General features: G+C 41.9%; 1 protein-coding gene across 6 annotated transcripts in view; it reads right to left on the reverse strand.

The window, feature by feature from the left end:
* Positions 1 to 23,877, reverse strand: part of LOC135522527 (cadherin-7-like) — a 172,382-nt gene that overhangs the window by 98,306 nt on the left and 50,199 nt on the right. For all 6 annotated transcript variants that reach the window (XM_064948872.1, XM_064948869.1, XM_064948871.1 and 3 more), the window contains exon 2: positions 12,484 to 12,778. In XM_064948872.1, coding sequence (XP_064804944.1) covers positions 12,484 to 12,778 — 295 coding nt within the window. The remainder of the gene's footprint in view (positions 1 to 12,483; positions 12,779 to 23,877) is intronic.

Below are 23,877 nucleotides of genomic sequence, written 5' to 3' on the forward strand. Positions count from 1 at the left end.
CCCACCTCTGTCTTCTGATGTACCATCACCCCCAGTCCTCAGTAAAAATGGGACACCTCCGAGTCAGTTTAGTGACCTTATTAAGCAGATTGGCTCAGAGATAGGAGAATCTATCAGAGCAAGTTTACTGCAGCCTGAGACTCTTTCTCCTGCCCATTCCCCTCAACAACCCCAGCAGTTCCCCTGTCTGAGCAATGCGGGTCAACTTTTATTGATGCATCCAAGCTGAATCTGGTTGTGAAGTCAGATGTTAGTGCTCCATCTTTCTTTAGGGGTGATGGCTCAGATAAGTACTCTGTGATGGAGTGGGAGGAGCTAATGGGAGTCTACCTAGAGAAGAGGGGTTACACTGGGTCTGAAAATGTTGGGGAGGTGATGTCTAGGCTCATGGGGAGGACACACACAAAAAAATACAGCTTTATGGCTTCAGTTATGTCGTCCCAGTGCTTATTGTAGATGGGCAGGTTGATGAACTCATTGTGGGCACTAATGTGTTGAAGTCTCTGATTAGACAGTTCAAATCGAATGACAGCTACTGGCGGGTGGTGGGTACGCCAGGTCCTTCTGGCCAGTGAGATGACAGCCAGTTCCTGCGTCTCCTATCAAATCTGGAGAAATGGAGAGGAGACTCCATCCCAGATAAAGTGGGCACCATTAAGTTGAAGATAGCAGTAACACAACTTTTTTTCAAAAACGTGTCACCCCCGTAAAAAATTGCTTTCTGGACCGTTTTTCGAAATTCTTTCGATTTTTTTTTGTTGTCAATTAATCATGTGCAAGAACTGTATGAATATACTTTGTTATCCTAATTTTTGTTTTTTTACTTGTGCATAAGGAACATGTTTTGTCCATTTGTAATATGATTTCATAGGTCAAAAGTCAAAAGTCAATTTTTTTTGGCCAAATGCCAAAAGAAATGTCGAATTGCAATATGGGGCGGCAGGGTAGCCTAGTGGTTAGAGAGTTGGACTAGTAACCGGAAGGTTGCAAGTTCAAACCCCCGAGCTGACAAGGTACAAATCTATCGTTCTGCCCCTGAACAGGCAGTTAACCCACTGTTCCTAGGCCGGCATTGAAAATAAGAAGTTGTTCTTAACTGACCTGCCTGGTTAAATAAAAAAATTAAAAAAATGAAAGATTTGAAAATGCCAAATCAGGATGTATGTGCATTTGCAATATGTTTCAACGGTCATTCACCATCACGAATTTGTCATGCTCAAAAATCCTGCAGAAATGCAAAATTGACTGGCCTGATGAACACAGGATGGCCAGGCAGTGATAGTTGTTACATTCCATCACTCGTTGTGTTGATTTCATCATGTCCATTTGGTGATATTTTTTCACTGTTGAATCATTTTGCAGGTGCACGTGTATTTGCAATATGTTTCAATGGGCATTTACCATCACGAATTTGGCATGCTCAAAAGTCAAACTATACTTTGCTTAAACTATACTTTTGTCAACTTTTATTATCATTATTATAATTTTTTTCTTGTGCATAAGGCATATGTTTTGTCCATTTGCAATATGATTTCATAGGAAGTCAAGTCACTTTTTCTTTGGCCAAATGCCATAAGAAATTTGAAGTGCTCAAAAATCCTGCAGAAATGCAAAATTGACTGGCCTGATGAACACAGGATGGCCAGGCAGTGATAGTTGTTCCTTTCCATCACTCGTTAGGGTTGATTTCAGAATGTCACTTTGGTGATGGTACCTCACTGTTTAAACATATTGCAAATGTACAAAAGTCACCAGCAAGTCACCGTCCATCAGTCAATCAGATGTCATACTGACACCAAACCCACTTTTTCAACTTGTTTAGTAGCCAACTATCACATATTTCAGAGCAGGCCCAAAATTCACAACACCTTCTGTTCAAACCATAATAAAAACGTAACACACGTAGTTACGTTCTAGCTGCGGGTCCAGTTCTGATGTTATGTGTAGGCCGAGCTGAGGCGACCCCGAATCCCAAGTTTCGGCTCGATAGGTAATTTGGTGCCCGAGCAAGACCCCTAATTGGTGCTGCTACGGGGTCCTTGAATGAGCAATCAGACAGAAACGTTGGGGTCTGTCTATATGGGCCGAGGCGGTCGTAATGCACCTATTCTTGCGACTCTGGGACATTTCTAAATGTCGTCATTTTCGTTATTGCAAAAGTTATTGCAAATGTACAAAGCTGTTTCTCAGTCCGAGAACCTTCTAGAGCCACGTAACTCACCACGCACTATCGACCTGAGGTCAAGAACAGGTTTCTAAAGTTTCGGAACTCTAGGTCTGACGGTTCAACCCTAAAAGTTCCAACAAGGTTATCTATTGCAGGCAGTATATGTCTCTACGCACCCCAATGTGTCCCTCCTTCCAAGCTGTGTGTGTGTGTGATTTAGTTTTTCTTTGAAATTTTATGGGAAAAATGATTGATTTACAGTTCATGGGGGTTGCCTAATCACACATATGAAGTTTTGGAAAGATCTGACTTTTTTTAACCCATCGAAACAGCCCCTGTGACACCAATTATGACACTTCCGGTTGGCACAGGAAGCTATAAGTTAACACACATCCTCATTAGGGTATGTTTTTACAGAATCCTGAGTTTTAAGTCTTTAAGTTAAGAATTGACTGATCTACACAGGGTTGAATGCAGTGATTTTCATAATGACAGGTTATGTGTTTCAAAACACTTTTAGGGTGATTTTAACCACATCCGGTTGCTCCAGGAAGCTTAGAATCAACACAGGTAGACCTCATAGTGGCCTGATGGACGTTTCACTGAAGACAGGTTCATACGGCATTCATAACCCACATAGGCTTCAGGTTGAATTTAGGGGTGCAGGCAATGTATTCCTATGGGGAGAGATGTCAATGCAAACTGTTTGATGTAAACACCTTCTTTTAACTGTTAAGGGTTAATGCCACACGGTCAAGGTTAGGCTTGCACAGATCGGGAGGACCTCAGGAACGTACCTGAGGTCGAATTGTGCTTCTCACCCTTACGGTTCTCTCACTGTCACCCAAAAGCAAATGACATTGAGGGCCAGGCTTCATTTTGGGCCTCCTTTTTTTTCACGGTCGCTGCACTCAGAGCGAGCTACGGTCAAGTGGGGCGTCTCGTTGAACTCAGCACAGTCTGGAGACTATGGTGATGCCATTTTTTAGTGTTGATTTCAGAATGCCATTCTGGTGATGGTCCCTCTCCGTTTAAACATATTGCAAATGTACAAAAGTCAACTTGCAAGTCAGTGTCCATCATTCAATTAGATGTCATTCTGACACCAAACTGATACCAATTGACACCAAACCCACTTTTTCCGACTCATTTAGAATCCAACCATCACATATTTCAGAGCAGGCCCATAATTCAAAGCGCCATCAGTATAAAACAAAATAAAAACGTAAAACACATAGTTACGTTCTAGCTGCGGGTCCAGTTCGGACATTATGTATAGGCCTATGTGAGGCGACCCTGAATCCCGAGTTTCGGCTCAATAGGTCATTCGGTGCCCGAGCAAGACCGTAATTGGTGCTGAAAATTAACTTTTTTCCATGCCTTGCTACGGGGTCCTTGAATGAGCTATCGGACAGAAACATTGGGGTCTGTCTCTATGGGCCGAGCCTGGTTTTAATGCACCTAGTCTTGCGTCTGAGACTTTTCTAAATGTCGTCATTTTCATTGCAAATGTACAAGGCTGTTTCTCGGTCCGAGAACCTTCGAGAGCCAAGTAACTCACCACGCACTATCAACCTGAGGTCGAGAACAGGTTTCTAAAGTGTCAGAACTCTAGGTCTGACGGTTCTTTTTTAGCTCGAACAAAGCTAACTATTGCAGGCACGGTCTGTCTCTACGTACCCCAATACGTCCCCCCTTCCAAGCTGTGTGTGTGTGATTTAGTTTTTCTTTGAAATTTTATGGGGAAAATTACTGATTTACAGTTCATGGGCGTTGCCTAATCACACATATGAAGTTTTGGAAAGATCTGACTTTTTTAGGCACTTCCGGTTGGCACAGGAAGCTATAGATAAACACATATCCTCATTGGGGTATGCCTTTACAGAATCCTGAGTTTTAAGTGTTTATGTTAAGAACTGACCGATTTACACAGGGTTGAATGCACTATTTATCACAAACTGCTGGTTAGGTATGGAAAAACACGTTTAGGGTGATTTTAACCACTTCTGGTTGCTTCAGGAAGCTTAGAATCGACACAGGTAGACCTCATAGTGTCCTGATGGACTGTCATTGAAGACAGGTTCATAAGGCATTCATAACCCACATAGGCTTCAGGTTGACTTTAGAGGAGCAGGCAATGTATTCCTATGGGGAGAGAAGTCAATGCAAAAACTGTTTGATTTTTAACTGTGAAGGGTTAATGCCACACGGTCAAGGTTAGGCTTGCACAGATCGGGAGGACCTCAGGATCGTACCTGAGGTCGAATTGTGCTTCTCACCCTTACGGTTCTCTCACTGTCACCCAAAAGCAAGTGACATTTAGGGCACGCTTCATTTTGGGCCTACTTTTTTTCACGGTCGCTGCACTCAGAGCGAGCCACGGTCAAGCGGGGCATCCCGTTGAACTCGGCACGGTCTAGAGAATATGGAAATGCCATTGCATGCTCTGTGTGTCTTTAAGCACCGCACTATGTCACTCCATCCTTGCTGTGTGTGTGTGTGTGTGAGAGAGCTTTTCTTTGACATCTGTTGGGAGAAATGACTGACTTACAGTTCATGGGGGTTGCCTAATCACACATATGAAGATTTGAAAAGGTCTGACCATTTTAACCCTTCAAAACAGCCACTATGACACAATTTAAGGCACTTCCGGTTGGCACAGGAAGCTATAAGTAAACTCATATCCTGATTGGGGTATGCCTTTACAGAATCCTGAGTTTTAAGTCTTTACGTTAAGAATTGAGTTATTTTACGGAGGGTTTAGTAAGTGTGTGTTATTTCAGAAATTCACAGAAATCTCCTATTTTTGAACATCACCAATTTGACATTGTACGATTTCTCTTAATGGCAACAGTACACTGAGCAATCTTGGACTTTAAGGCCTGTCTGTTGAGGAGTGTCCAGTTTCACATTTCTGGAAAGACAAACTTGTCTTTTATATTGAGAAGTATGACATCGTGTTCTCTAGACATAGCCTGGATTGTGGAGAGGCAAAAGAGTTCTGCCATCGCATACGGCTGAATGATGACCGTCCATTTCGGTTACCCTATCATAGGCTTTCTCCAGCTCATTACCAAAAACTCAGGGAAACACTGGACGATATGGAGGAAAATGAAATTGTCAGAAAATCCAGCAGCGAGTATGCCCCACCATTGGTGTTGGTATGGAAAAAGAATGGGGACTTGCGTCTATGTACTGACTTTAGGTGGTTAAATGCCCGCACAGTAAAGGATGCTCATCCCCTGCCGCATCAGGCTGATGTACTGGCTGCGCTGGCAGGTAATGCCTTCTTCAGCACAATGGACTTGACCTCAGGGTACTACAATGTGCCACTGCATGAAGAGGATAAGAAATACACAACCTTTTCCTCTCCTTTAGGTCTGCACGAGTACAATCGTTTACCTCGCGGCCTTTGTAAAAGCCCAACTACTTTTATGAGAATGATGCTGACAATCTTTGGTGAGCAAAACTCTCCTTTGCTATTTGGATGATCTGATGGTTTTTGCTAAATGGAGGAAGAAAGTCTGCAGAGACTTGAGATTGTGCTCCTGCAACCGCTGAAAAACTGTCTTCCATCTACGTGCAAGTTTTTGGGCCACATCATTTCTCAGGAGTGTATAGCCACTGACCCTGCTAAAGTTCAAACCATTTTAAATGTGATTGAGAGTGAGATAATGGTGTCACTCCGTCTCCTAGCAAAATCTGTTCTTTCCTTGGTATGGTAGCATACTATCAACACTACATTGAGAGTTGTTCCATGGTTGCTAGGCCATTGTTTCAGCTGACTACAGGTCAGAAGAAGCCTAGGAGAGGCAAGGGCAGAAAGAGGCCTGGTCCCTCTCGCAGGCTCACTGCTGCAGACTGGGCTGCCAAATGTCAACTTGCTTTTTTTTGAAAGCAGCACTAGTTGACCAGGCACTGCTGGCTCATTTTTACTTTCTGTTGATGCATCTACTAGTGGATTGGGAGCTGTACTATCCCAAGTGCAAGATGGGAAGGCCATAGCCAGGCCAATAGCTTTTGCTAGTAAATAAATCTCTTAATCATGCACAATCCAAGTATCCTGCTCACCAGCTGGAATTTCTAGCCATGAAATGGGCCATTCATGATAAGTTCAGCCACTGGCTGCGAGTGCATATGTTTACTGTGTGGACCGACAACAATCCACTTAATCCACCTTGCGAAAGTATTCGGCCCCCTTGAACTTTGCGACCTTTTGCCACATTTCAGGCTTCAAACATAAAGATATAAAGCTGTATTTTTTTGTGAAGAATCAACAACAAGTGGGACACAATCATGAGGTGGAACGACATTTATTGGATATTTCAAACTTTTTTAACAAATCAAAAACTGAAAAATTGGGCGTGCAAAATTATTCAGCCCCATTAAGTTAATACTTTGTAGCGCCACCTTTTGCTGCGATTACAGCTGTAAGTCGCTTGGGGTATGTCTATCAGTTTTGCACATCGAGAGACTGAATTTTTTCCCCATTCCTCCTTGCAAAACAGCTCGAACTCAGTGAGGTTGGATGGAGAGCATTTGTGAACAGCAGTTTTCAGTTCTTTCCACAGATTCTCGATTGGATTCAGGTCTGGACATTGACTTGGCCATTCTAACACCTGGATATGTTTATTTTTGAACCATTCCATTGTAGATTTTGCTTTATGTTTTGGATCATTGTCTTGTTGGAAGACAAATCTCCGTCCCAGTCTAAGGTCTTTTGCAGACTCCATCAGGTTTTCTTCCAGAATGGACCTGTATTTGGCTCCATCCATCTTCCCATCCATTTTAACCATCTTCCCTGACCCTGCTGAAGAAAAGCAGGCCCAAACCATGATTCTGCCACCACCATGTTTGACAGTGGGGATGGTGTGTTCAGGGTGATGAGCTGTGTTGCTTTTACGCCAAACATAACGTTTTGCATTATTGCCAAAAAGTTCAATTTTGGTTTCATCTGACCTGAGCACCTTCTTCCACATGTTTGGTGTGTCTCCCAGGTGGCTTGTGGCAACTTTAAACAACACTTTGTATGGATATCTTTAAGAAATGGCTTTCTACTTTCCACTCTTCCATAAAGGCCAGATTTGTGCAATATACGACTGATTGTTGTCCTATGGACAGAGTCCCCCACCTCAGCTGTAGATCTCTGCAGTTCATCCAGAGTGATCATGGGCCTCTTGGCTGCATCTCTGATCAGTCTTCTCCTTGTATGAGCTGAAAGTTTAGAGGAACGGCCAGGTCTTGGTAGATTTGCAGTGGGCTGATACTCCTTCCATTTTAATATTATCGCTTGCACAGTGCTCCTTGGGATGTTTAAAGCCTGGGAAATCTTTTTGTATCCAAATCCGGCTTTAAACTTCTTCACAACAGTATCTCGGACCTGCCTGGTGTGTTCTTTGTTCTTCATGATGCTCTCTGCGCTTTTAACGGAACTCTGAGACTATCACATTGCAGGTGCATTTATACGGAGACTTGATTACACACAGGTGGATTGTATTTATCATCATTAGTCATTTAGGTCAACATTGGATCATTCAGAGATCCTCACTGAACTTCTGGAGAGAGTTTGCTGCACTGAAAGTAAAGGGGCTGAATAATTTTGCACGCCCAATTTTTCAGTTTTTGATTTGTTAAAAAAGTTATAAAATATCCAATAAATGTCATTCCACTTCATGATTGTGTCCCACTTGTTGATTCTTCACAAAGCCTGAAATGTGGCAAAAGGTCGCAAAGTTCAAGGGGGCCGAATACTTTCGCAAGGCACTGTATATACATTTACACATACAGTTTAGGTACAATGATTAAGAAACTACACAAGACAAACACAACGATCACAGATAACACAATAAATACATAACGTAACATATACTGAGGATTAAAGCTAACTTTAACCACCAAAGTGTATCACAGCCCCTGTCAGGTTGAAAATGGCAGACTTTGGCATTGATAAGGGCCTACATTGGAATGCAGTGGCTGGTAGGTGACATGCTGTACATGATGTCACAGCTCCGGTTCTCCGCTTCACAGTGCTGTATGGGTTTTGACTGACAGCTGTTATGAACTTGAGCACCGTGCGCAACAAGAAGATACCCCCATACCTCCTGCTAATTGTGCAAGTGAGGGAAATACTGTACATTGAGAGTAGTCAATGTGTTCTGAAAGATGAGACGTTGAGGATTATAATAAATACCGCTATTTATTATAAATAGGGGCAACATCATCCGAATTCCGGGAATGCTTGTGAAACAGACCAAACAGGCCAGGGAGGGGTTTGAGAAGTCAATGAGAGAAGTGACATGTTTCCTTAGTTGTTCATTTTCTCAAAATCTAAAGTCACAACCTATATTCGTGGCAATGCCTTAGGTATTTGAACATGTTATTACTCCAACCTCATCAAAGTAACAAAGTGACATGTTCTATTTTACTCAAAAACAACTTTATATCCAATGTGTGTCTTTGATTTGATGGCCTGCACATGTGCAGTTTGGCACGAGAAGACCGTTAGACTCAATGACATGTTTCTACACAGCTTAGCTAGCCAATGTCGCCATGACATCACCTATAAGTGTGATCAGGGATTTCTATTGGAGAAGCAGCTTCTGCCTATCTTCATACTGTACTATCTTTGAGGAGCCTATGTTTGACTTTTTGTGAAGAAAATTTGCTGTGGAACATGCACTTGATTGGACTCTATGCGCACAAAAAGGACTATATGTTAGGCTTTCAAAAGGCACTTCAGACAAACACTAAGATCCTATTTTATAACTTTTACTAACCATGTTGGCAATAGAATACGCTTTCAAATAATGCCCACCTGACCCAGACTGAGATTTTTAATGGAGCATTTTTGGATTGAGTAAACAGTAATTGTGTGATGGTTGGGACGCAGGGCTATGTTCCAAACATAAAACTAAAAGTGTTCATGCTTCAGTTCCTCAATAGCAAAGCTAGGAGAGCTCAAAAAAGCACCTCATAGTGGAAGGCTCTTTCCTTGAGTCATAAAAGTGATTTGAAATTATTTAGGAACAGTGGACAGTTTGGGAAGGTGTGTGTCCGTTTGGAGACACCGGTTAGACCTCTCACTCAATCCCTTGTAATCATTTTTTCTTATAATGCACCTACTTCAACATTTCAATATTTTTATATTCTTATTATGTTACCGAATGTATCCAGACTATTTTCAGATGTCATTATTGACAAATGCTGTGAAAAGTACAGTGTCTTGTCAGGTGAACTGTTGTGTCCTCACTTTTTGGTCTGATAATTTGCCCGTAATCTCCAAAGTGTTGTCATTCAATTGCTACCATGGTGATGCATATGCTCTGTTAGAAACATGTACATTTGGCCTTATCCATATAGGCCAATATTCTCAAGTGTGAAAATGAAAAAGTTCAACAGCACTTTTGTTGCATTGTATGTCAGTGCTACATCCTGACAAATGTAACATAAACTGCAAAGTACGACAGTGGCAATACAAAATGGATTTGAGTGTGGGTATCACTGCGGATTACATTAAAAACACAATTTTCAAACCTGCCGTTTAAGCCGACCAACTTTGCAATGCCTCAATGAGTATTCAACATTGGCACAAATGATTAAGTTGATCATATTCATGCACGTTCACACCTGCTCCCCACCATTTGAGATAAGCAGGGATTATTGCTTAGAGACAAGTTCAAATTTATTTGTAATTGTCATGTGAATATGAATGACACAATTCAAACAAAGACAAACCCATGTGCTATAGGTAGTTGGCAATTCTCTGAGCATGGGTTCTTAAAACTTTTTCAGCCTGGGACCCAAATGAGAAATTCTGTTTTCCTGTGACCCAAGCTTATGAAAATATGCAATTATGCAAAAAATATTAGTACATTTCATTACCCTTTATGCCTAGAACAAATGCAATATCGACAAAAACAAATAACAATGAAATGAAATACCCATATAAATATCTATTCATGTTTATTTTTCCTCATTAAAACACATATCTGTCTAGGTTGGAACAGTACAGATGAAAAATGATCAGGCCTACTGCTCATCTTACTGTAGAAAGTATTGTTGAAAGTCTAAGTTGGATCTGTTGCTGTTAAAATACAATAACTGTGTTGTCTATTCTGAACTGGAATACACTGATTGATCAAATCACACAGGTTGACGGTTTCAACAAGCATATTCTGAACTTGACAGTGCAACACGGAGGTAATGCTCAGCATTGAGTCTGTTTCTGTACTTGTTTTTTATGTTGGCCAGAGTTTAGAACCCTGACTCGCATAGGTATGTGGTGCCAAATTGGATCAGAGCATCTACTGTTTTCTCAGACAGGCAGGAGACCACTTCCTTCTGTAGATGAGCAACCCAGAACTGTGTGAGCGTGTTTGCCTCTAAAAGCATCTTGCAGGACCTCGTAGGGTAAGAGTTGAATAATGATGAGTTTCTTATGGATTATTTTAATTTATTTTATTTTAATTTGTCAAATGGCAGCCAAGCATCGATCATCATGTCACCAGAATAAGACCTGATTTTTTTGGAATGGAGCATCAAGCTCAAAACCTTGCACTTTCACCATCCTGTGAAGTTCATTATAATTTATTTCATCTGTAGCCTAATGACATTTTGATTAGGCGGTAGCCTTGTTCTAGCCTCACCCATGTACCGAACAACCGGATGTTCCGGTTTTCAGGGAAAATGGAAGGAGAGCCTGTGACGCAACTTCTGCTTTTGGACGTTAAGACACTCCATCTTAACTCCTCCACATTTACTTTGAACAGTGCATCAAGATCAGTGTGTAGGGTGGGGGGGGGGGGGTGGATCTAGTTTCAGGTGTTTTTTATGCCTGCTACGTTAGGCAAGCCTTGATCTGACATTACATTCCCTATGCCTTGTAATGAGCTCTCATCTGCTCCTTGGGCAACTCTGTCTGCCATGTAGACCTGGGACCTGTGCCTTGTCACATGGCCAACTGTCCTCAAGCCCCTCATCTTTTATTTGACATCCCAGGGGCGTGATTAAGACAAGGTCTTCCCAGATCCCTGGGCCATAAGGTCTACCATGTGTAAGGACTAGCAACCGCAGCCTAACTACTTTAATGAAATGAACGATTTCCCCTAAATTGAACCCATTCATCACGGGTAGCCAGTCTATGCCCATTAATGATTTAAAACCATCTATAAAGGAGTTATGGAGGACGAGGTGCTTGGCCGGCTCCATTATTTTACTGCACTGTAAATTGCCCTGAGCAGCTATTTACAAAGAGTGGGATGTATTATTCATATGCTTTCCTAACAACTTCAGATGAAGACATTGGCGAAACCCTGCGATGTAAATAAACCAGAGTGTGACTTGGTGTGTGTGGAACTGGGAGCTCATTCTCTCACACACACACACAAAATTGTACTGTACCTCAATGTCTCCACTTGTTTGCATCTATGCCTATCAGCCTGAGGAAGATAAGACACGTAGATGCAATGTTCTCCTGTCTCTGGAACTGCATGATGAGAATACTGCGCCTGTATGTGCTTGCGGCTGTCATATCACTTAACCCTGAAGATTGGAAGACATTATCTGGCACTTGGCATTTGGCGCCTGTTATTCCTCTCCCTGGCAGATTGTCACACGAATTTGAAATGGAGGCTTAATCAATATTTCCATTCACACAGGATTGGCTCACGGTGTCCCCAAGCGCCTTGTGGTACGCATTTGTTTCCGTGGCAAAACACCTCGGGAGGTGCTCCATTACATGTCCCATTGGATTTGAATAATCTGCCATCTCTGAACTCGCTAGATTCATTGCACTACATTGGGGTTTTGTGTCTTTGTTTGTCTAAGCAGGTATTTAATTGCTTTCACCATTCAAACTGCAATACAATGGAACCACCTAACTGAACTGACTGGTTGCAGTAATTACTTTGTAGAGGGTCAGATTAAATATTGGAGCTTTTTAAACCACAGTGTTTTGAAACCACAACAGTTAACACTGTAGAAACAACCTCTGTGTGTGGATAAGGACCCTCTTCAACATTTATCTACCTCACGACTTGCTAATACAATTGTGTCTATGAATACCATGCACCACCTGACAGACAAACGAATGCCACAGATTCAGTTTCATGTTTATAATGAAGCGTAGGCTGTGTTCATTAATATCCGAAGTGAGAGAGATGAGAGTGGGAGAGAGATACATTAAGAATATTTAAGATTGTGGTGGGTAGATGCAAGAGATATAGAGTGAGATTAAGAGAGAGAGAGGGAGACCGACACCATACAACAGAAACGAGGACAGAGGACAAACAGAGGGAGTTGCAGAGAAAGAGGCTCACCCAATGCTGACATCTCCGGTACCCCGGCCATGTAGTGCCCGTCCATGAACTTGGGCTCATTGTCATTGATGTCCTGAACCTTGACCAGGAACTCTGACCTGGGCTCCACCGGGATGTTGGTGATCCGGTCCACGGCCTGGGCCTGAAGCGTGTAATAGGCCTGCTCCTCCCGGTCCAGACGCTTGGTGGCGTGGATGTCTCCTGTGTTCTCGTCGATGGTGAAGATGGAGGTGGAGCCCTCTCCTGAGAGCACGTATTTCACCTTGCCATCCCCATTGTCCACGTCTGAGTGGAGCTGTTATTAGAGACCAGAGACCAGTCAGTGGATAGGAGACGGATTGGAGACTTATAACATATCCAATTATATACTATACCATCATGATCAATCCATTATGTTCATCTGTATTATTTTAACAGTTAAGGGTGGGTTTTCATGTGCAGAAACATGGTGCCAAAAAAACTCTTTGAACAAGTGAACAAAGTGCACATTGTTTGTAAAACAGGAGACCAGAAGTCTTAAATCTCTGAGCATGGCTGTATGTCTGCTATATAAATGCACTCTGGCAGGAATAAGGAGCGTCACGTTGAGTCAACACAATTCTGTAGGATGTGAAGCCCAGAGCTGCCCAGGGATTACAGTGTGGTACGTTTGAAGGAGGGTTATTTCTCAAGCACTTCACTGCGTCTGGCAGTATCCATTTTTGTTTCCAAGTGAATAGGTGTATCAAATGACTGCCTGGTTATCGCTGCAGGCTTAGTGTATGTTTTATATATCCAATAGAGTCTCAGCCAGAAACCAACTGCATTTAATTCATGGATTGCATCAGGCTGTTGATGAATGGCATGTCTGGGGCATAATGATGGTTTGGTTGCATGGGCATGCCTCAGCGTGCTCCTCCTGACACTCCAATAGGGAGGCCATATGTTTATTCACCATCCCCTGCTTTCAGGAGCAATTTTGAGGTAAATTGTCAACCGCTGTAGAGATTCAACATTTAATCTTGAGAAAGCCATCTGTGGCAGTGTGTTCAGGTAAATACCACGGACAGGGAGGACGAAGCTGACAGCCCACAAAGCATGCAACTAAACGTCACAGGTCAACTAAATGCAGCATGTAGTCTCTCTCTCAAAACATGAGTTGTTAGCTTTATGCTTGGATTTTTTAACACTTTCTTCAATACCTGCTGTAGAAGTAGAAGGGACCCTATGGACTTCAAGTGTTTCACTTTAAATCTATTCGGAAGTTAGTGTAGTACATACAACTTGTTTCACAGTAGGTCCTATTAAAATGTGTATCCCTGTAGAATACCGCCTCCTTCAGTTAATCTAACTTGTTTTTAAACCGTCACTGCTCATTTTCAGGTGCTATTTCAAACTTCTACTGTTATTATGTGCAACTTTCATCAAACACCATAGTTGCTTCTGTTAAAAAAATTTAAATATCCCTTTTGTAATTCTTGTCTTTGCCTCCGCTGATGTGAGCCTAGCACATCAGCGTACTTTAAAGACACTGACGGCAGCAATGCAGCGAGAGTACAAATGGTTGAGAGGAACAGAACAGAAAACCTCCAGTGAAATCAATGATGACACTTGTCGCCACTTTGTATGCAGACAGTCCTTCTGGGACAATCGTGTTTGCTTTGTGTTCACTTGTTTACCTTAAAGTTTTACTCTTCCAGTCTTTTTACACTCTAAGGAAAAACAATGTCGGCAAGGCCATCTCTCACCTGTTATTATCCATATTACGATATATGGCACATTTTCATCACAATCACTGAGAGTCCGTTTGGTTTTTATGGTTCTGGAGTCGCTTAATGGGGTTTTAATTTTCGCTGTACTGTTCAGTCACAGTGTGTTAGCGCGGTTATTATTTCACTGTCCATGTCTCTTTTCTTCCTCCCTGTTTGGCTGACATACTTTGTAGAAAACGGCAAAGACGACTGGGAGCCTTGGAAGAAAATTATAAATAAATTAAATCAGAGATGCATGTTTCAAGCTTTGAATTTCCACTAATCTCTCAGGAGGAGAGCGAGAGAGTTTTCTTCTATTCAATGGACAATGTGTACACAGTTTTGAGCCAAGTGAAAATACAGTCCATACCCAGAAGCATCCTGTGAGCAACACTGGCTCTGGTACACTCAAACAGCCTATTGACTACAGCTACTGCTCCGGAGCACGTTAATCAACAATCGCCCTGCAGAATAGTTTCACAGAGCACTGCGGTTCGAACACTGAGTGTAATGGGGTTTTCACAGGGATGATGGCATGGTTCACAAACAAACCAAAATAAAACCCTTAAAGAAACAGCATTGGTTGATCTGACTGTGTTTTGTACTTTTGGGGTACTGTAATACACTTCTTCATGTTGTGGGGAAAATTAAAGGAAGCATACAGTGGGGCAAAAAACTGCAAAGTGACCAGGAAGACTGATCCGTGTAAAGGAAAGAATGAATGGGACCATGTATCTTGAGATTTTGAGTGAAAACCTCCTTCCATCAGCAAGGGCATTGAAGAAGAAATGTGGCTGGGTATTTCAGCATGACAAACACACCGCCCGGGCAATGAAGGAGTGGCTTCGTAAGAAGCATTTCAAGGTCCTGGAGTGGCCTTGACAGTCTCCAGATCTCAACCCCATAGAACATCTCTGGAGGGAGTTGAAAGTCTGTGTTGCCCAGCAACAGCCCCAAAACATCACTGCTCTAGAGGAGATCTACATGGAGGAATGGGCCAAAATATCAGCAACAGTGTGTGAAAACCTTGTGAAGACTTACAGAAAACGTTTGACCTCTGTCATTGCCAACAAAGGGTATATAACAAAGCATTGAGATAAACTTTTGTTATTGACCAAATACTTATTTACGACCATAATTTGCAAATAAATTAATAAAAAATCCTACAATGTGATTTTCTGGATTTTTTTTCTCTCATTTTGTCTATCATAGTTGAAGTGTACCTATGATGAAAATTACAGGCCTCTCTCATCTTTTTAAGTGGGAGAACTTGCACAGTTGGTGGCTGACTAAATACTTTTTTGCCCCACTGTATGCTGTGAAGAAATTCTTCCTTAGTTGTAAGCAATTCAGTCAAAGTAGGTACTGGAAGGACTACGCTCTTAGATAGAACAAAGGAGCTTTCTTAAACCAAAAAGGGTTCTTTGGCTGTCCCGATAGGAGAACCCTTTTGAAGAATCCTTTTTCGTTCCCGGTAGAACCATTTTAGGTCCAGGTAGAACAGTTTTGGATTCAGTGTACAACCCTTTCCACAGAGGGGTTTACCTAAAACCAAAAAGGTTTATCCTAATGGGACAGTCTAAGAATTGTTTTGGAACCCTTTTGTGGGTGTATCAAAATAGATACTGTATAGTTATCAGGGGGCAGTCCTTACAAGATTGCTTGGAGCATTAGTGATCACCATCCTCTCTAGTTCCCTTTGTTCGTAGCTATGAAATTACTATGCCTTTGCTCATAAACTAACCCAGCACGCACGCAAACATACACACACACACACACACATAGACATATATACCGGACTGAATAACATTGGTGTCCAATGGCCAATTGGTTGAGAAACACATAATTACTCATGAAAGATCAAATCACAGCCAACATATTTTCCTTGGCAATGATACGAGTCATTCTACCACTAACAATGGAGGTAACAGAAGATCCCACCAAAAACGGACCAAGCAGCGTAGCCAGGAGGAGTGGACATAGGAGGACGTCCTGGACGGCAAAGGATCATGGACGTGGGAGGAGATTCTGGCTGGAAGGGATCCCATTGGAACAGGCGGAAGCAGCGAGGGAGGAACGGCGACGAGACCAGAAGTCACGGCAACGACGGAAACCCGAGAGGCAGCTCCCAACATTTTTGGGGTGGTGGCACACGGGGAGATTGGCGGAGTCGGGGTTTAGACCTGAGCCAACTCCTTGTGCTTACCGTCGGGAGAGTGTGACTGGTCAGGCACCGTGTTATGCAGTGAAGCTCACTGTGACTCCAGTGCACATTCAACGCCCGGTGCGCTCTGTGTCAGCTCCTCGCATTTGCCGTGCTAGAGTGGGCATTCGGCCAGGACGGATTGTGCCGGCTCAGCGCTCCTGGTCTCCGGTGCGCCTTCACAGCCCAGTGCGTCCTGTGCCAGCACCCCGCATTTGCCGGGTGAAACTAAGCATCCAGCCAGGACGGGTTGTGCCAGCTCTACGCTCGTGACCTCCAGTGCGCCTCCACGGCCCAGTGTATCCAGTGCCTGTTTCACACACCAAGCTTCCAGTGCATCTCCCCAGTCCGGTGAGACCTTTTCCGGTTCCACATACCAGGCCTCCTGTGTGTCTCCCCAGCCTGGTAAGCCCTGTGGCAGCTCCATGCACCAGGCTTCTAGTTCCGTTTCCTCAATCCGGTGAGACCTGTTCCGGCTACACGTACGAAGCCTCCAGTGATGATCCATAGCCCGAAGCCTCCAGTGATGATCCATGGCACGAAGCCTCTAGTGATGATCCAAGGCACGAAGCCTCCAGTGTCACCAGAGACTCTGGATTCGTGCCCAGACTCTGTCGCAGCCGGCCGCGACCGGGAGGTCCGTGGGGCGACCCACAATTGGCCTAGCGTCGTCCGGGTTAGGGAGGGTTTGGCCGGTAGGAACATCCTTGTATCATCGCACACCAGCGACTCCTGTGACGGGCCAGGCGCAGTGCGCGCTAGCCAAGGTAGCCAGGTGCACGGTGTTTCCTCTGACACATTGGTGCGGCTGGCTTCCGGGTTGGATGCACACTGTGTTAAGAAGCAGTGCGGCTTGGATGTGTTGTGTTTCGGAGGGCGCATGGCCTTCGACCTTCGTCTCTCCTGAGCCCGAACGGGAGTTGTAGCGATGAGACAAGATAGTAATAACTAACAATTGGATACTACGAAATTGGGAGGAAAGGGGGTCACATTTAAAATAAAATAAAAATACACTTGCAACACACACAATAAATCTCTGTACCTCATGTGGTGTGTAGACTGGCCTTAATTTGTGTTCAATGGGGCTCATTTATAATTTCCATAAAATACTGGATGTAAAATGTGTCCTTACAATTTGTTCAGTTCAAAGCAATGAATGTCAATAGTGATGAAAACCTTGTTTCATTCATATTTGTTTAACTTTTTATGGCTGCAGGGGCAGTATTGAGTAGCTTGGATGAAAGGTGTCCATATCAAACGGCCTGCTCCTCAGTCATAGTTGCTAATATTTGCATATTATTATTAGTATTGGATAGAACACACTCTGACGTTTCTAAAACTGTTTGAATGATGTCTGTGAGTAAAACAGAACTCATATTGACAGGCAAAATCAAAACAGGAAGTCAGAAATCTGAGCTTGTATGTATTCACCAGAGTCCCCATTGAAATCCCCTTGAGATATGAATGATGTTGCACTGCCTAGGGGTTCCACTAGATGTCAACCATCAATAGAAATTATAATGAGGCTTCTATGTTGTTGTGGGAGTGAATGAGAGCAGAATATATCAGATGTCCATCAAGCAGCCATTTTGTGATCGCACTTTTCCGTCATGGTAGTCACTTGCGTTCCATTGCTCACGTCGACAAGAAGGAATACTCCGGTTGGAACTTTATTGAAGCTATATGTTAAAAACATCCTAATGATTGATTCTGTACTTAGTTTGAAAAGTTTCTTCGACCCGTAATATCACTTTTTGAAGTTTTTGTCCGATATAACGCTGACCAGAATTAGCGCTTGGATATGTATATACCAAACGCGCTAACAAAAGAAGGTATTTGGACATAAATAACAGACATTTTCGAACAAAACAAACACTTATTGTGGACCCGGGATTCCTGGAGTGCTTTCTGATATAGATCATCAAAGATAAGGAAATATTTATGTCATTTCTTGTTTATGTTGACGCCATCTTTGCGGCTGTGGTGTTTTTACTTTTGAGCGCAGTCCCAGATTATTGTATGCATTTCTTTTACCGTAAGGTTGTTTTTGAAATCTGACACAGCGGTTGCATTAAGGAGAGGTGTATCTATAATTCTATGTGTATAACTTGTATTATCATCTACATTTATGATAAGTATTTCTGTTGAATGACGTGGCTATGCAAAATCACTTGATGTTTTTGGAACTAGTGAATCTAACGCGCCAATGTAAACTCAGATTTTTTTTATATAAATATGAACTTTATCAAACAAAACATGCATGTATTGTCTTACATGAAGTCCTATGAGTGTCATCTGATGAAGATAATTCAAGGTTTGTGATTAATTTGATCTTTATTTCTACTTTTTGTGAATGCTATATTTTGCTGGAAAATGGCTGTGCTTATTGTGGTTTGGTGGAGACCTAACATAATCGTTTGTAGTGCTTTCGCTGAAAAGCCTATTTGAAATCGGACACTGGTGGTATTAACAACGATAGCTTTAAAATTATATAAAACACATGTATGTTTTAGGAATTGTAATTATGAGGTTTCTGGGGTTTGAATTTGGCGCCCTCTATTTTCACTGGTAGTTGTCATATCAATCCCGGTATCGGGATTGCAGTCATAACAGGTTATTAAGATAAACCTGATTTATTCCACCCATGTCTTAATTATAATAGACAGAAAGCTTGCGCTTTTATTGATAAATGGGATCGAGCTGAGGTAAATGGCAAATATTAACCATGTATGCTGTCTATATCGCCTGTAATTGATATAAGTCAACATCTAAGTATTACTACGTAAATTGTTATGGCTCTATTGTTTTAAAAACCCAATAATGTTGTGGATCTATCAGACCTGCGAAAATTGGGTGAATAACAAAAACATGAACACCACACAAGGTACTGTATCTGTATCAGATGCATCTGTATTCCCAGTCAAGTGAAATCTCCAGATTAGGGCCTAATGAATTTATTTCAATTGACTAATTTCCTTATATGAACTGTAACTCAATTAAATCTTTGAAATTGTTGCATGTGGCATTTTATTTTTGTTCAGAATGTATCTTTTTAAAGCCTTGAATGTTTTTAAAAGTTCAGTGCAGCTAAGTATACATGTTGAAGAGTCAAGCATGTCTTTAAAATGCCACTCTGGATAACTATAAGTTAAGTATAACTGTTAGTAAAGGGATTTGTTAGGGGTTAAAAAAGGGCTGTGTCTGTTTCCAAGTTACAATGTCTTAAAATCTGCCTCAGGCAAGCTGTTTCTCCATAAGAAAGAAAAAATGGTTTAATCAAATCTAATTTTAATGGTCACATACACATGGTTAGCAGATGTTATTGCGAGTGTGCTTATGCTTCTAGATCAATATATAGCTCCACAATTCCACAACAAAACCTAATACACACAATCTCGTAAAAGAATGGGATAAGAATATGAATATAAAAATATATGGATGAGCTATTATGAGAGCATAAAGAGAGCATATAGAGGCTATTATGCAATGGGTGGTGTAGGATACAGTATACACATATGAGATGAGTAATGCTGAATATTTAAAAAAAAATAAAGTGCCGTTATTAGGTGATAAGTCTTCCATTTATTACAGTGGCCAATGATATCAAGTCTGTATTGTACGCAGCCGCCTGATGGCTGTTTAACAATCTGATGGCTTTGAGATTGAAAAACAGCTTCTATCTCTTGGTCCAAGCTTTGATGCACCTGTACTGACCTCGCCTTCTGGATGGAAGCGGGATGAACAGGCAGTGGCTCGGGTGGTTATTGTCCTTAATTATCTTTTTTGCCTTCCTGTGACATTGGGTGTTGTAAGTGTCCTGGAGGGCAGGTAGTTTGCCCCCGGTGATTCGCTGTGCAGACCGCACAACTCTCTGGAGAGCGGTGGTGCAGCCTGACAGGATGCTCTCAATTGTGCACCAGTAAAAGTTAGTGAGGGTTTTAGGTGACAAGACACATTTTTTCAGCCTCCTGAGGTTGAAGAGGCAATGTTTTGCCTTCTTCACCACACTCTGTGTGGGTGGACCATTGCAGTTTGTCGGTGATATGCACACAGAGGAACCTAAAACTTTCCACCTTCTGCAGTACACTCCAGTCGATATGGATAGGGGGGTGCTCCATTTTCTGTTTCCTGAAGTCCATGATCATCTCTTTTGTTTTGCTGAAATTGAGATTGAGGTTATTTTCCTGACTCCACACTCCCGCCACTGTTGTGTCATCTGCAAACTTGATGATTGAGTTGGAGGCGTGCATTGCCACGCAGTCGTGGGTGAACAGGGAGTACAGGAGGGTGCTTAGTTTAATAGTCACAGTGGGTAAAACATCTCCTATACACTTCCTTATAAACTCGCTCACCGAGTCAGTGTATACGTCAATGTTAGTCTGAGGCTATCCGGAACAAAATCTTGAAGCATGGAATCCGATTGGTCAGACCAGCGTTGGATAGACCTAAGCATGTGCGCTTCCTGTTTTAGTTTCTGTCTATAGGAAGGGAGCAACAAGATGGAGTAATGGTCAGATTTGCCAAAAGGAGGGTGGGGGAGGGTTTTGTATGCATCACAGAAGTTAGAGTAGCAATGGTTGAGCGTGTTACTCGCTCATGTACTGCATTCAATATGCTGATAGAATTTAGGTTGCCTTGTTAGCTTTGTTAATATCCCCAGCTACAATAAATGCAGCCTCAGGAGTTATGATTTCCAGTTTGCATAAAGTCCAGTGAAGTTCCTTAAGGTCCGCCTTTTAAAACGGATACAGTAAGAGCAAGTAAAATGTGAACATCCAGCGCATTAAAAAAATTATGTCAAAAAATGTCAGCTTTCAGTGCAGTTTAAAAATTGTCACTGGCTAAAAAAGGGTGGCCTCCAGTGCAGTGCCCCCACTCTGCATAGGTGTGTTAAAAATGTTGTAAATGTTTTTATTATTTATTTTGGGCTAAAACCATGACTAACCAAAGTTAAAATATCAGCAGGTGGATAAAATCTGGTTAAAACACAAGACTTCCATGGTTGAAATAGCAGAGTAAAATTATTAAAATGTTAAATATTTCAAGAAAGCACAGAGAGAGGGTGCTGGATAAAATGTGAGTGTCAGCTTGTTCCTCCTGAATCATGGACTTCAGAGATGGATTGTCCACCGTCCTGAGGGTAAACCTGCACCCCAAAACAGCCATCCTTTCCACTATTGTCCTCAGCTTTGACAGTTTGAGTACATATTGTGTTTGTGTATGTGGGGAGTCTGCATGCCATCTCGATGGCCAGATTCTGGATGGTCTGCAGTTTCTTGATGTGAGACTTCCTCACATTACACCAGGCCGATGTCACATACTCAAAGAACGGCTGGATATACAGTAGCACTGGTACTCGGATGGTTGTTCCTGGAGAGGCTTCCCCTTTTTCTTCTGTGGTGGTTTCTTCTCCAAACACACTGTATGGGCACTCCAAGACATGTTCTCCTGGAATGTGACTCCGGGGAACTTGGCTGTCAGGGTTGGAGGGTGTGCCCATCATGTTCTAGGTTCCCTTGCCTGTTACTTATGGGGTGCTTAGAAACGAGAACGCACTGGGTCTTTAGTGGGTTGAGCTTGACCAGCCACAAATTGGCCCAGTACTCACATTAGCAATGTACTGTATATGAAACATTTATATTAGTCAGTGAAGAGTTACACTTTTTACAGAGGGATAGGGTTCTACCTAAACTCTTTTCATTCTAAGAACCATTTTTAGAAGAAAGGGTTAATTGACAATAGGTGTGATAATCTTTTAAAAAGTGTAGCTATATTAAGGGAATATTTGTGTATGTATCTGTTATTCCCTTAATAATTGTACATATACAGTACTGACATAGTTGATATCTTTGCCATGATTTCTCTGTCAAATTATTAGGAGAATAGACGGGACTCTGAGTGAACCAGCAGAGTAAGGTACACAGCAAATTTGCCAGTGTTATCTAGTGTTTTTCAGTGTAACATTTCTAGTTTTCATTCATGGGTTAAATTAACACTCAGTGACTGAGTGGTGTTAAAGAACCCCACTCTTGGTTAATAACCAGTGTGATTAGATTGATTTTTGTCAAATGTACTCTAAACAGAGTAAAAAACTCAAGACTACGCCCATCATTATCGCGTTTCCCAGCTTGCTCTGTTGATTTCACTTTTTTTTTCAATATCTGAATTTTAGCATGAACTTTGAATGGTTTATTAATCGTATGCTACACAAAGATAAGTAACATACATTTGTATAAACTAATCCAATCTGTAGGATTTATTGCACCTCTTACTGATATGGTTGTTCCAGTTTAGATGATTTAGGTGGTCTCAGTAATCAATCTTCCCTAGCCTGGCAGTCATTCTGAATGCAGATTGCGGGTGATTTATTAAAGGTTCCAATTGTTATCCTCACTATCTGGATTCCAATAGGAATTACACATCACTTTGGAAGCCAGCATAATGTGACTTACAGGCCTGATGTGGTCTGTAAAACAGTAGTTTCAAACCACTGCGTTAGGTTATAACTAGGCCCTCAGAAAGGCCTTATGATATATGTAATGTATTGTCATAAAGAGTTTCATTTAAAAAAAAAGGTTTCCTGGTAAAAAAAACTGTTCATAGAGGGTTCTACGAAGAACTCTTAGATTCCTCAAAATTAACTCTGCACCTCCAAGCCAGTTCCACTTCTTTTTTAATTGTTCCCCTCTAATCAGAACTGATTTAGACATGGGCCACCTGGTGGACGCAATTAGTTATCAGGCAGAACAGAAACTCAGCAGGCTCCAGATCCCATTGGGTAAGAGTTGAATGCCCCTGCTTTAGATGATAAAAGGGTCCTTGGTCGAACCATTTACAGTAGAGGGTTCTAGAAAGAACCATTCAGAGTGTTCTAGGTAGAACACTTTACAGAGGATTCTAGGAAAATTAAATGGTTCTACCTAGCACCAAAAAGGGTTCACCTTATTGGAACAAGCTGAAGAACCCTATATTGTTCTATTTGGCACATTTTTTTCTAAGAGTGTATGGAATGTAATTAACAAGACTTGTCACACTAGCATTGTTTTAAAAGCTAGACTATGCATTAATTTAGGTGCCATTCAGGGTCTTTAGACTTGAATGTGTAATGAAGGAGCACTGAGTGCACCAATGATTTCTGGGTAAAGGGAAGCCGGTACTGAAATTAGTGTGTTCATTTTCATTTCTTATTTACTCTGTGCCAAATCCTTAGACATATTTGGCATTCATTTCTAAGTACTCGTTGCATCGTTTGTGCATTAGATGTGTCAGTCAGTAAGTAGCTTTAACAGTGAAGCTAAAAAGCTACAAAAAAATAGAAAAAGAAAGCCATCAACTAGGGGTAGTGGGTTAGTTACAGCATATTCTAACAACAGCGAGTTGGTATTAATTGTAACTACACAGCATGGAGCATACCACCGTGATGGTGTGACCGTATTTACACATCAATATCCACGTGCCAGT

This window comes from Oncorhynchus masou, chromosome 30 (genome assembly GCF_036934945.1).
Source record: "Oncorhynchus masou masou isolate Uvic2021 chromosome 30, UVic_Omas_1.1, whole genome shotgun sequence".
Taxonomy (NCBI): domain Eukaryota; kingdom Metazoa; phylum Chordata; class Actinopteri; order Salmoniformes; family Salmonidae; genus Oncorhynchus; species Oncorhynchus masou.